Genomic DNA, 13,662 nt, shown 5'->3' with positions numbered 1-13,662 from the left:
TCTGTGTGGTTCGCAGCCCCGATGCACACTGGGAGTCGTAGTCCGCGACGTGCGGCGTCCCGCCCGCCCCGCGCTTCCCGCCGCCCTTTGCCCCCCGCCCCGCCTTTCCTGCGGCGGCCAAGATGGCGGCGGAGGTGGACTTCGGGGACCGCGAGCTCTTCGGGCAGCTGGAGGGCGAGCCCGGGCCGCCCTCACCGCCCGCTGTGGACGAGCCGGACCCGCTGCTGAAGCTCTACGAACGGCTGCGCGACCGGGACGAGACGGTGCAGCGTCTGCGGGCGGAGAATATCCTGGCGGGAGAGGCAGGGCCCACGCCGGGGCAGGGGAAGGCGGGCGCGCCGCTGCTGCCGGTTCCCTTCCGGGCCAGGCGGTCCCGGTCCTCAGGGGGCTCCGGCTTCTCCCCGGGGGGCTGTGGGAAGGAACCCTCGGTCCCCGCGGGGGCCCGAAGTGGGGGAGATGAGTGAGCTGGGCGGTGAGGGGAGCGGAGGCTGGTGCTCCCGGGCTTCCTCAGAGCACGTTTTCCATGGGAATTCTCATCCTCAGAGCGGCCGGGCCTGTGGCAGCCTCAGCTCCCGCCTCGGCATGTGGGGACGGCTGTTACTGAATCCCTGCGTTCTGCCTTTCCAGGGAAAACAGACGTCTGTGTGTTTACTTTGACAATCCATTTTAAAGCAGCTACAAATAATTTCAAATAGTTGAATTGTGACAGGTTCTCTAAAGGGTTTTTGGGTTTGCCACTGCAACAGAGTTGAATCTGAAATGTGTTATAATTTATTTCCCATTTACAAGTACATGTGTACTACCGTTACGTTTCTTTTGGTGATGATCGCAGATCTTTTTAAATGAAAATGTTATGAATCTGTTAACACAATCACTGCATGTAATGGATGGCACTGTTTGGATTGTCACAGCTAGTTCTCTTTTCATATGGGGTTGTTGGGATTTTTTTTTCATTTTATTGTGTTTCTTAAGCAACAGGTGGATTTTTGAATAATCCCCTGTGCAGTGAAAGGGAACCCTATTTGTTGTTCTGTGATTGGTGTTTTCTTGCTTGCTTTGGGTGTGGGTTTGTGTCTTTCAAAGAAAATCATAGTCCTTAACAGTAAGTTAACATCAGGAACTTAAAAGGAAACTGAGAATTCTGACTCGTCCTAGGTATGTTAATGCTGACTTGAACACTATGAATTATACAGAGAAAATATATTTATTTATATGTGTATATGTAAACAGAGTTCGTTTACGATAAAAGCTGCGTGTGGTGACAAGCTGCCACATCTTGTTTCCATGTCCCAATCCCTACTCAGGTGTTGGGCTTCTAAAAAGCCATTCCAGTTCCTGAAAAGTCTTTTGGAGTTGAACAGCAGGAACTCAGTTGGTATTGCTGTAACTCTTATTTATTTGTGTATATCTGTTTTATGAAACTCACTTGGTCTTCAGGGAAACAGTTTTAATGTAAAGTTCAGCAGTGAGGAAAAATTTCAGTCAAATGTTTGATTGAATCTTGGTTAGAAGATTGTAAAAGTTTATTGAAACTAGAGAGGCAGGAAGAGAATTCATACATATTTCTGTAGTGTGAGGGTATTTTGTTTTCCTTCTACCTCACACCAACGTGCTTTGCTCAAAAACATAATTTCTGTGTAAGTGGATAGGAACTTCTTAAAAATACAGATTTTGTATTGACCAAATCTTCCTCTATCTGTGGGGTCCAGACTCAGCTGTGATAAGACTGGTGGGTAGTATTTACTGTACCCATTGTGTGTGTTCTGTGCTGTTCTAGTGGAATCTCATTGGAAAACCCCAAAGTTGATGGACCTCTGTTGCAGATTTTATTTATGAACAATGTCATTACTAAGTAAGTATTTAAAGAAAAAAACAACCCTGACAGGAAATGGGGGCTTTTTTCTTTATTTGGATATAACAGTGTTGTGCCCAAGTTGTGGATGTAGATTTTATTCAATAACATAAACTACTGAAGCTTAGAGGGGAGAAAGGATAATGGGGAGGATGGCAGGAGTTCTGTTCATTAGCTATATCTGTTTTCATCATGAAATGAAGGGAGACTTCCAGGGATTTGGAGTGAGTCTGAAGAGTAGTTTGAATTTCAGAAATGTTGTGGGTAAAATATAAAAAATTAATATTTCCCTTCCTCTGAAAAAACTCAGGTTTTTTTGCCACACTCAGGGGCTCTCTAATATCAGATTGCATTTATGTTGGTGGAGGTTGGGAGAGGGACAAAAAAGAATTGGATTTTCCCCTTTTATAAGTTATTTAGTAAGTGATAAATGCCTAAGAAAAGAGACATCTGCTCTTTGTTTCAGCCTTGCTCATGTCTTCATCTCTCTGTATTTCATCCCAGGCGGTATCATCAAGAAATTGAAGATTTTATTTATAGTTTAGTTCAAAAATATGAAGAGCAAAAGAAAAGTGAACAAGAAAAATCACACATGAATGCGAAGCCACAGGTACTTTAAAATTGAAATTATTACACAATGCTTCCTCTCAATCTCTGTGATGGAAATACTGAAATACTGCACTGTTAAACTAAGAAAAATCAAATCAAGTGGTTGTCAAACAAATGTTGTACAACAGTTTGTTCCAAGAAATAGAGCCAAGGGCAAAGGAAGGATCCTTTCTGCCCATTAAAATGCTTCTTGAAAACTGTCCCTAGTGAAATTTCAGTGAAAGAAAATTAATAACTTGGTTTAAATAACTAAGAAGAAAGCTTAATGTATCCTCTTCTGATAGTATTTAGCCCAACTCTGAGTATATATAAGAAAACAGATGAACAACAGTATCTGAAAATTTACGTTTTGTCCTCCTAGTTCAGAATTTTGGTTCTTAACTCAACATTCACTTTGAGTAAAAGGGTTGAATGGCAAATTAATTATTTTTATTTTTGCTTCTCCTGTCAGCCCTCCAGTGTTGTTTTGGAAGAGGACAGTAAAGGAACCAGCTCGAGTTCTGCTAAAAAAGTGAAAGAAGCTTTTAGTGTAAGTTTTTGACTGTGCTCTTCCATGGTAGGTCTGACTCTTCATTCTCCACATTCAGTGTACACTGCCATTAAAAAAAATTCTGTTAACTGTTGTTATTACACTGATAAATGAAATTTAAATTCAGCATGCTTGGGCTACAACAGTGCAAAAAAAAAATCTTACGTGTACATGTTTGGGCTTGTATTAATTGTAAATTCTTACAGAATGGGAAAAAAAAGTCTGGAAGTATTTCAAGCAGTGTAAATTTATAGAAATGCTACCAATCTCACCTAAATACTGACACATTTCTGACAATTCTCTGACTTTTTTTCTACAGGTTGTAGGAAGTGTTCTGTATTTTACCAATTTTTGTCTCGATAAACTGGGACAGCCTATTTTAAATGAGAATCCACAGCTGACAGAAGGATGGGAAATACCTAAGTATCCTAAAACACCTTTATTTTTTTCTGTTTGCCAAATCCAGAGAATTCCAGTGGGTAAATTGAACTCAAATTCTCTTCAGTGGATTGTGTGTTTCTATCAAAGCCATACAAGTCATTATAGATGGGATGATTTAATGTGTCATTATTGGCTTTTTTAATTCAAAACAAATAAATATTTTGATATAATTAACTTGCTGATTGCTATCCTTGGAGTGAATGCCTTATCCCCTTAAATACATCTTGTGAATTTAGGGATTTCCTTGGCCAGTCTGTAATCAGGGTTGGAGTGACAGCTTCTTGCAGATTGAATAAGTATTCTTCCTCCATAAAATCCACTCTTTGGGAGAAGAAAAGGGTTTGGAGAACTCAAACATGCTGTAAAATGCTTTTTTCCAAAAATGGGAGCTAGAGGGAAAGTCTTTTATGAAAATTTAATTATGGCATGCTCTTAACATGCATCCATTTTAAAGTTGGTTCTTTATTGTTTGTTAAAGCCAATGTTTGAAAAATGGAATTGAGGGAAATGCTGAAAAAAGCTGGAAAATGTTGAAATGTTTTTTTAGTATTGATGTCTTCCATGGCAAAAGAAATGACAAGAAATTTCTCAAGTCACATAATCTCCCCAGGTTTCCAGTATTGCTTCTGTCTTGTCCTGTCTCAGGACAAGAAGCAGTTTCAGAGTTCATTTCTGCAATATCCAGTTCTTATGCTTGTAATCAAGGTCATGTCAGTGTTAAAAAATTACTTGTATCTGAATAGTACACAGTTATAGTTAGTTACATTTTCTTAGTTACGGTCTCCCAACCTCTGGATGAAGGAAGTAGATGCCTAATGGGAATTTCTCCTTAAATGCCAAGTTAAGTGTGGCTGAACTGATTCTGAGTGAAATGGTTCATCAGGCACTGGCTTCTAAACAGCCGAAGTACTGCTCTCAGTGAATCTGTCATTTTGAAACTCTATCAAAATGTGGTTTAATAAGATTACTGTGAAGCATTTCAGAATTAATATCTGGAGATTTCTGCCAGTAAACAAGAGGGTTGTAGTTTTAGCGAGTGCTGATAAAGTATTGGGTAGAAATTTGTAGGAGGAAACAAGCTTATCTTAGTAAATAGTTTATAGTAGATATCATTTTATAGTTTATACTCAGAACTTCATATCAAAGACCCATTTGTAACTTAATGCAGATGAGTCAGTGTTCTGTTCAAAGCACTATTAAGTTTTCATTGATATTTTAAACAAAATTGAAATTTTGCTTCATCCAGTAGCAGTTCCTTATTGAAATCTAAAGATATCAGCAAGTTTTCAGCCAGATTCTCTCCCTAGATGGACAAGAAATACAAGTAAAACCCAAAAGGTTTGTATGATTCTTAAATATAAAATTTTGAGCTGAAAAGTTCAGATGCACTCTGTGATTATTGCCCAGTAAATAAACCCTTGGACATACTTGAGCAATGAGTATTTAAATTTAAATTAAATAAGTCAGAGCTGAGTATTTTAGTCAGTGGGTCTGTCTTTTTATTGAGTTTCTTTAGGCAGGGCTTTAAGTCAGTTCTTCTGTTTCTTGTCTTTTTAGTGATTGGTTTGTCATCCTTGCACTGTTGTTGTGTCATGGTTACTGTTCTGTAGAACAACTCCTGTCTGCTTACTTGATAGATTTTTTTTAGACAGACTGATCTGAGAATTGATGGTATAGTTTTTATGGGAGGTGAGAAGTGAAGGGAATTCAGTTTCCAGCTGGAGTTACCTTGGACACATGTTCTTGTGCCACACTTTTTGTCTCCACTTCTGGTTCCCATCCTAATTCAGTAAAAATGAATGTTCAGAAAATAAATCTTCCTTTATAATCTTGGTATTTCACCCCAGTAACCTTGCAAATGTATCCTGCCACGGTGTGAATGTAAAGGAAGATTTGAAGCCAGCTGCAGTTCCATTCCAGGTTTTCAGTGCAGTTTCACAAAATGTGTTACTTGAAACTGTGGGCCAGGACTTTCCAAAGAAATGGTTGTACTCTGCTGTTTGTTTCTACTGGTGACTGATTCCCAGTATTGTGGAAGGGATCAGACCTCTGATGATACCATTTCCTATTTCCCTCTGCCCTTTCCTCATTTCCCCTGTTCTCCCTTAGCACTGTGAAATCAGCAATATTCTCTATTTAATGATTGATAGAAGTTTAAGAGAAGCAGAAGACAGCATATGACATCAACAATCATTGCTTTTGGTTTTGTCTTTCTCAAATCTAAACCTTAAAATCTGTCAAGAATGAAAATAATTAGGTGTATTTAACATTGCAAAGTTGTTTTCAGGTTTAACTCTGTGCATTTTTTCAAGCAGGCCCAAACCTCATTGTTTCAATTGTGGTTCTGAAGACCATCAAATGAAGGACTGCCCAAAGGTAAAGTCACCAGTATTCCAAAGACTGCTGCTCTCCAAGCTTTGTGTTGGGTGAAGGAGTGCATAAATTTTAAGTTGTCCAACTCTAAACTTCCCAATTGTATTATCTTTAAGCCACGAAATGCAGCTCGTATAAATGAGAAGAGAAAGGAGTTTTTGGAAGCTTGTGGTGATTCCAGCAATCAGAATTTTCAGCAGCGTTACCATGCAGAAGAAGTAGAAGAGAGGTTTGGAAAATTTAAGCCAGGAGTAATTAGGTATCTCTTTTCTTTCCATTTGCTTTTCTGGAATACCTCTTCTGCCTTTGGAGTGCCAGATTTTAATTGCCAGAGTTTATTAAGTCCACCTGCTTCTCTTAACTATGAGTGCATTATGTTTGAATTTGCTAAATAGAATTTTAATAAATTGCAGAGATATCTTTCAAATGAAAACTCACTGCTAGCTTGACAGTCCTACCCTTTCTGTAATGCAGGGAGATAAGTGTTACTCTTTGACTTCTCAAATTGCAAATTTATTATGTTCCTACTAAAAATGTATTCAAAAGTCTGCAAATTTTGAGCATTGAGTGTCCCTTCTTCTTTATTCGAAATGTTCAGAGAAATCATGGTATTGTGTGGCAGTCTCCAAAAAAATCCCCAGTAAGTTCAGTGTCAGGGTCCACCCTTCCTGTTGATAGCTGCAGTCAAGGCCATGAGTCAGAAGTAGCAGGTCAAGTAGGTTATTCTTGGTGTAGAATTAAATCTTATAAAGTGTTTAAGCATATCAGCAAGGCAAAAGCTTATATTTAATATCAGATCTGCTTTTCATCTGGAGTTGTTATATCTGGGGTTGAAATGCATCACAGTTTGAGCTAAAACTCAGCTATTTTACCTTGACAGCTGAAAACTCCATAAAATACTCATAACCTTTTGTCACTAATTAATGGATTTTTCTGGATGACATTTTGTTTTCTGTTTGTTTTCTTGCCTTAGTGGGGTCCTTCAGGATGCCCTTGGTGTGACAGACAAGAGCCTGCCCCCGTTCATTTACCGCATGCGGCAGCTGGGGTATCCCCCGGGCTGGCTCAAGGAGGCCGAAATGGAGCACTCAGGACTGGCTCTGTATGATGGAAAAGGTGAGCAATGTGGGGCTGGAATGCAGCTTTACAATGAGGCTGTGTGCTGGCTGCACCCTCCTCAGGAGGCAGGAAAGTAACTGGTTTGTAATCCTTCATCTTCCTCCTGGAACGGGGAGAAAATGGCAAATCAAGATGTTTTTATTCATGTCGAAATACACCTTTTTTATCAGCTGTGATGTAACAACGGAACAAGTTCCATAATGGTTGTGTTGCAAAGATGGAGACTGTCAGTAGGATTTCACTGTTAGAACCTGGAGTTGTGTGAAACTGCAAGACTTGCAAATCTCTTATTGTCAAATTTCCTCTCCCTTTTTCTCTTAAATCTTATGAAAGAAGCCATATTCCTCAATAAATTACTCTTACATAGGAACAAAACCACCAGCAAGCAAACAACACATTTCTTGGAACCTAACTTAAGTAATTTACCAGCTTTTTACTAATGGCCATTTTATGCTGCATCTCACAACAGTCCTGATGGCCAAATTCTGAGGGTAGCAAAGGTACATGAAGAGCAGTTGTGTAGGAATACCCAGTTAGGTTTCTGAGGAAGCTTCATGCATGTATCTGATGGATTTGATCACTGTTCCTGCCTCTCTGGATTTCAAAACTTTCTATTTTCTATATTGGTTTCTATTCCAAACCCCTGTTGTTAAATCCTGTGGATCTTTTCAGTGGTGTTCTTAATTAACATTAATAATAATTATATTCCGTTATAGGTGAAGTTGAAGCAGAAGATGAGGGCTCTCCTCAGCCAAAACGTATCACTTATGATGTGTCTAAGTTGATAAATTATCCAGGCTTTAATATATCCACTCCCAGTGGGATCCCAGATGTGAGTACCTGTTCTCTGCCTTCTGAACAGTGTGCTGAGTGTCAGGAATTGCTTTTAGGCAAGAGTTAATGTTTTGTATTCTGCATCTGACAATTTCCCTTTAAGTCTCTTCTTTTTTAGCCCTTGCTTTAGGGCTGGGGGTTGTAATTAATGGGACAGCTGATACATGTCATGATTCTTGTGCTATGGTCTGACAGTGTTTCTGTGGGAATTATTTCCATTATGAGACCAACAGGAGCCTGGAAAGATAGTTTGGTATTTTTTAAACATGAAACTTCACACATGAATGGCTGTTTTTCCATACATGCAAGTTTTCTGAAAATTCTTGGAGTATGAAAATCACTGTGGGTGTTTTCATAAACGTAATTTTGATAGCAAAAAATTACATCAGACAAGTCAATGGACAACTTCTGGAAAGCTCTGTAACAACACAACTGGAATTAAACAAGTTGTAGCAGAAGACCCACATAGTGGGTGCCCTCTTAAGCACAGAGGACACAATAAATCTCTTATGAGTGCTGCATTTTTATCTTAAAAAGCATTTTAACCACCTGTCAGTGAATTCCATCACAGATCTGAATGCCTATGCATTAAAAAGAAGCACTTGTGTATTTACACCTTTACGTTTGCCCATTTAGTGGCCTCCAAATCTGTTTTTTCATTCAGTGTTATTAACCAAAGTTCTGTTATTATGCAACATTATTTCTCTTTTCTCTTTTTTTTTTTCCTTTTTGCTGTAGGAGTGGCAGATGTTTGGTTCCATCCCCATGCAGCCATCTCAACAGAAGGATGTTTTTGCTCACTACCTTTCTAATTTTCAGGAGGTGAATAACTTATATCTGTATATATCTCCTTGTTATTAAAAGAAAAACACTGTTGCCTTTTAATTAGTGTAGGTCATGATGATTTTTTCCTTGTATCTTCTTTCTGCACAAGGGGACAGACTTTTTAGTGACACTAGTGAGGGTGAAATGCTCATCTGGATTATATGTCTTAACAAAAAATGGCTTAGTGTTTAAAAATAATTCCATTATTTCACTTAATATAAGAAGGTCCCAGTTGTGCAAAGATTTGTAAGCAGTTTGGATAAGAATTGCTATGAATGGAAGTTTAAGACTCCCCTGATAAATGAGAAGCTTGGTTTCCATAGCCATGGCATCCCTCAAATGTCAATGTCATTTTACACACTGGGTCCCCAGGTGATTGTATAGTTACAAAATTAATTCTTACAGCTGGTAACCTTACCCTGTATGGTATAATACTAATTCTTTTTGGTTTTGTGGATATTTCTCACTAGCCAAGTCCAAAATCCAGCAGCAAAAGGGCTGCATCTCAATCAAAGTCTCATCATTCCAAACGACGAAGAGAAGACATTTCAGAGATAGCAGCAGCTGACATGGACCTGGACTCTGGTACAGCCATTCTGCACTTTTTTTTTCCTTAGTTTCAACTTCTATTTTCAAAATAAGGTGCTCTGAATTGAAATGTGAGAGTTAAAAGGAGAAGCCAATGTGTTACTAGTCCTTTTTGTCCTTCTGGTGGTAGTTAAAGGCAGTGCTGACAGAGGCCAGCAGTGTCCTACTGCAGTGGCATTTGCTGTGATTGTCACTGTGGTTTTCATGTCTTCCAGTACCAAGCAGGAGGTGTCAGGTGTGCTCAGAGCAATTGCAATGTTATGTTAAAAATTCTGATCTCTTTACTTCAAGAACATCCTAAGGAAACTTCTGCTAAGACCCCCAAATCCCTAAATATTTGGATGAAATAACATAAATTTGCAGGCTTACAGCTTCTTAAAAATGAGGCAAACTCAAAGGAGGATTCAGTGTTAAGTGTTAGAACAGCTGGAGAAACTTCTGGCTTTCCTTTTGAAATCTGCCATAAGGAATCCTTCAGTATGTCTCACTGTGGAATGAGTTTGTTCCTAATACCTTTAAGAGTAATTTTTTTTTTTTTTCCTTGAATGGCTGGCATGGTTGAAATCTCAAAAAACATAGTTTTGGTGGATATGAAAACCCTCACAAAGTTTCTTCTGTCTCAGCTGAAAACCAAGGATGAGAAGATGTAAATCTGGTAGTTGATCAGAACATTGGCACTTTGAATCTCGTCCTGGTCAGATTTCAGGTTCTAAAAGGTGTGTTTTAATCTCTTTCTAGATCTGGAAGCGTCACAGAGATCTCAAACTCCCAACAATTTTCAGTTCCAACCTCCACTGCCACCTGGATCTCCATCAATGTCCACTCCTCCACCTGTGCCACAAGGAACACCCCCCTTCACACCCCCTCAGCCTTCCACACCCACCCACTCTCCCCTCCCTAGGACTGCTCCACCAGCAAACTCTTCCAGTGATAGTCCTCAGCCCAAAATAGTGGACTCAGTCATGGATGAGGATACACTGACCTTGGAAGAGCTGGAGGAGCAGCAGAGGTTAATCTGGGCAGCGCTGGAGCAGGCAGAGAGCACAAACAGTGACTCTGATATTCCTGTTGATACACCTTTAACTGGGAATTCCCTTACATCATCACCAGCCAGGAATGAAGCAGATCTGGTTGCAGAAGTCAGGTCACCTGAGAAAGTGATCTCAGTGGAAACAGAGTTTTCTGACATCAGTGAGCAGATCCCAGAAAGTGAATGTTCTCTAACCAGTCCCAAACCGGAGGATAGCTTGCTTGACTTAAAGGAAAATCCTGATAATGCAGTTTCTGAAGGCCTGCTGGGTGACACCCTGCCTGCTCCCAACCCTGAGGTTAATAAAGAGGAGAACACAGGTGGTGATAAAGTGCCCACAAGCACTGGGTCATCTGTGAAAAAATCTGCATTTGTTCCTGACATGAGCAAGTTTGCTGCAGGCATCACACCATTTGAATTTGAAAATATGGCAGAATCAACCGGGGTTTATCTACGGATAAGAAGCCTGTTAAAAAATTCCCCAAGAAACCAGCAAAAGAAAAAGACTTAAATCTTAAGTTGTCTTTTGTTTTCTTATGTCCAAATCCCTTCTGTTTCCCCCTCAGTTTTACAAACTCAGATGACCTCCCCCACCTTATGGGAAAGAGAAAAACTTGACAAATTCAGGTTTGCCCTGTTCTTCCTTGGTATTGAAGTCAGTGCAGGTTTCCATCTTGACCAGGACCACCAATGCAGTCAGAAAATGTAGAATTTTCCCAAGTTGCATGATTCCACTAAGGAATAACAGGTCTGATGATTTGTTAAGAGCATTTTATTTGCCAATACTCGAGACTCTAAAATGCAGAGTTTGTGGTTTGGTGTTCATTATTTTGGCTAAAATTTATATTGTCCTTGAGTTTCAGGTGGATTGGTGATTTTTTTAATATCTGTCCTTTGTACAATAATCTACACTTTATACATTTTGCTAATTATCCTGTAGATAAGTTTAATATATTCGGAATGTTTTTAAAAAGGTCTGATGTTAAGATTTCCCACATCAAAGTCCTGGCAATTGGAGGAAAATAATTGGGGATTACAGTGCTATTTTCACCATTTCAAGTATTTTTATAAATTATTTATGTGGGTCTGTTTTAATCGCCACTGTATCTTTTGTAGCATTGTCCTTCATGTAAACTTGCTGTACATACATGTTCGTGGTTGTCTACAGAGGTTTAATAAATGAGCTTTTCGCTAAAGAACTTCTCATTGGAGTCCTAAAGCAGCAAAATGCAGATTTTTGAAAATCAGCTGCTGAAGAAAGTTGGGAAAACAAGCTGAGCAAAATGAGGATGAGTAAAGTGAAATATTTTAGAAAAAGCCGCAACTGTTGGCTTCAAGAAACTGTTAAAATTCTCATAGCTATTTAAACAGAACCTTGCCATACCATTCAGTTTTTATAATCTGAAGAGCTGCCCACTTCTGAATGTTTAGAAATGTTATAATCCTGCTGATTTATTGTTCTAACACTTTTTTCTCCTTGTCTCGGGAGGGACCAGTGGCTGAACATCGTTCAGTTGCCAAGAGAGGGAGCACTAGATTGATGTAAGGTATTCCTTGGAGCTGGTAAGCCATTTGTCCTTGCAGAAATGCAGGAAAGGTCTCCCCAACCAAGTGTAAAGCAGAATAAGCCAAAGCATTTTCAAGTATCTAACAAAAAAATTGTGAAGGGGAATGAATATCTGTAAGATAATGTTAGAGAGTAAACTTAATTCTTTCAAATTCTCTGCTTTGCAGTTGGTGCATATTGCCCAAAGATCTTTAAAACACATGATATTGGTACACTGCATTTGAATCTCTATGAGAACCCCAGGCTTTTTGCATTTAAAGCCTTTATTTCTCTTCCTTTTTTTCTCCCTAAACTTTACAGGAAGGCAAAACCAAAGTGCCTTTACATGTGAATTCTGAGAGGCTGAAAGATCTTTCTGCAGCATTTACCTGTTCAGTTTATTTGGTTGCAGTGAGAAAGCAAGTCAAGGTAAATGTTCATCATATGTTCTAAAATGAATGGCTTTTTTCTTCCTAGTTTATAGAAGGAATAATATTTTTATAACAGGAGTGGACAACAAAATAACGTGCTGTTTCCACTTTCTACATGCACTTAAAGAAAGCTCTGTTGGGAAGCATATGGAGGCCTGGCACTTTTTCCTCCTCCTCCTCCTTCCATGGAGTTAAAAGCCAGTAATAACAGTTTGCAGGAACCTTTGTGTGCTGCATCATTGCCACGTGGATGATAAAGGGATGCAGGGCAGGAGGTGACGATTGCCAGTGCACACCTTTTGGGTGTGTTGTGCTGCTCATATTTGAAACACAAAGTTCTCTCACCACACCTTAAAGATCTGGTTTTAATGGCTCTTAAGAAATGCTGCTGCTTGACTAGGACATGCAGCCTAAACTAAAGGAGTGCTTGTGATTTCTGTGAGCAAGGCAGAAGAGTACACAAGATAAAAATCATCTTTATGTGCTTAGAACCTTTTAGTGCTCTGTGTGGTCCATTCTCAATCACCGTTCCACATAATTAATTGGTCACAACAGATAAGCAAAACAGTTGTGACTGAAGTACTTTCATTTGTTATTCTTTTGACTTTCAAACTGCAATGTCATAAATGCTCCCGTAATGCTATTTTTTTTTTTCTTAAAATAATATATTTGTGATATGTTTTGATCTCAGAAAAGCAGGCAGGGACTGTTTAATTTCTGTGTTTATTTTTAGTAATTTAATTTCAAATAAGGGTAATCATACAAAATTCCTTGAGAGCACTCAGAGGTGTCTTTTAAATTGTTCTTTTAAATCTTCTCTTTGGAATTGTCCTTTCTTTGGAGGTGGCAGTCAGCATGGATAGGGCTGTGAGAAAACTGAACCAGTAAGTAAAACTCCTCCTGCATTTACTCTGCTGTAAGACACACAGTTAATTAGGGATGGGGAGTTATCTCTGCTGCTTCTCTCATGATGAGGAATTCATTCATCTGCATCTCTTAGCTGTTTATCTAATTCACTGTTCTGTCAAGTGCTACATATTGTTGCACTGAAGATGCTGGTAATCAGTGAGGTTTTTAATCTGTCAGCTGTAACTACTCAAATGGGTTTTGTATATTGAAACTGCAATCAGATCACACTCTTAAGTCCCAAGGAAAAGCTGAATAGCAAACTATTTTGAGTCCTTTTAAGTGCCATTCCCATGGTGGTGGGTGTGGCATAATAACCTAGATTAGAGCTTACTAAAATGAATGAGTAATAAAATCTGTAATGAGGTGGGTATAGCATGAGCAGGCATCACTCAAATTTTCCCACAGATTCCTGTTGGCATAGTCCTCATGTTTATTTACAGTACTTGGAACACCAGAAATATTTAAAAAGGCTCATGCACGTCTTCAAAAATCAAATCTCTGCAAATATTCTGGGTATTAGTCAGGTGGGAAGTTGTGTCTTAAAAAGATCCAACTTTCTGACTCTAAATTTTTATA

General features: G+C 39.1%; 1 protein-coding gene across 1 annotated transcript; it reads left to right on the top strand.

Moving 5' to 3' along the window:
* The first annotated feature begins 89 nt into the window (after window positions 1–89).
* ZCCHC8 (zinc finger CCHC-type containing 8) lies at window positions 90–11,404 on the top strand. Its single transcript, XM_058851101.1, has 14 exons — window positions 90–287; window positions 1,115–1,155; window positions 1,778–1,852; window positions 2,357–2,462; window positions 2,913–2,990; window positions 3,310–3,413; window positions 4,704–4,769; window positions 5,747–5,807; window positions 5,921–6,063; window positions 6,778–6,920; window positions 7,640–7,755; window positions 8,496–8,579; window positions 9,053–9,167; window positions 9,909–11,404. Exons 1-14 carry the CDS (start codon window positions 123–125, stop codon window positions 10,709–10,711), a joined length of 2,100 nt encoding a protein of 699 aa, XP_058707084.1. The 5' UTR covers window positions 90–122; the 3' UTR covers window positions 10,712–11,404.
* The last annotated feature ends 2,258 nt before the right edge of the window (window positions 11,405–13,662 follow it).

The sequence above is a fragment of the Poecile atricapillus genome, chromosome 16 (genome assembly GCF_030490865.1).
Source record: "Poecile atricapillus isolate bPoeAtr1 chromosome 16, bPoeAtr1.hap1, whole genome shotgun sequence".
NCBI classification, from domain to species: domain Eukaryota; kingdom Metazoa; phylum Chordata; class Aves; order Passeriformes; family Paridae; genus Poecile; species Poecile atricapillus.
The sequence above is the reverse complement of the archived record's forward strand: the minus strand, read 5'-3'. Positions and strand labels throughout refer to the sequence as shown.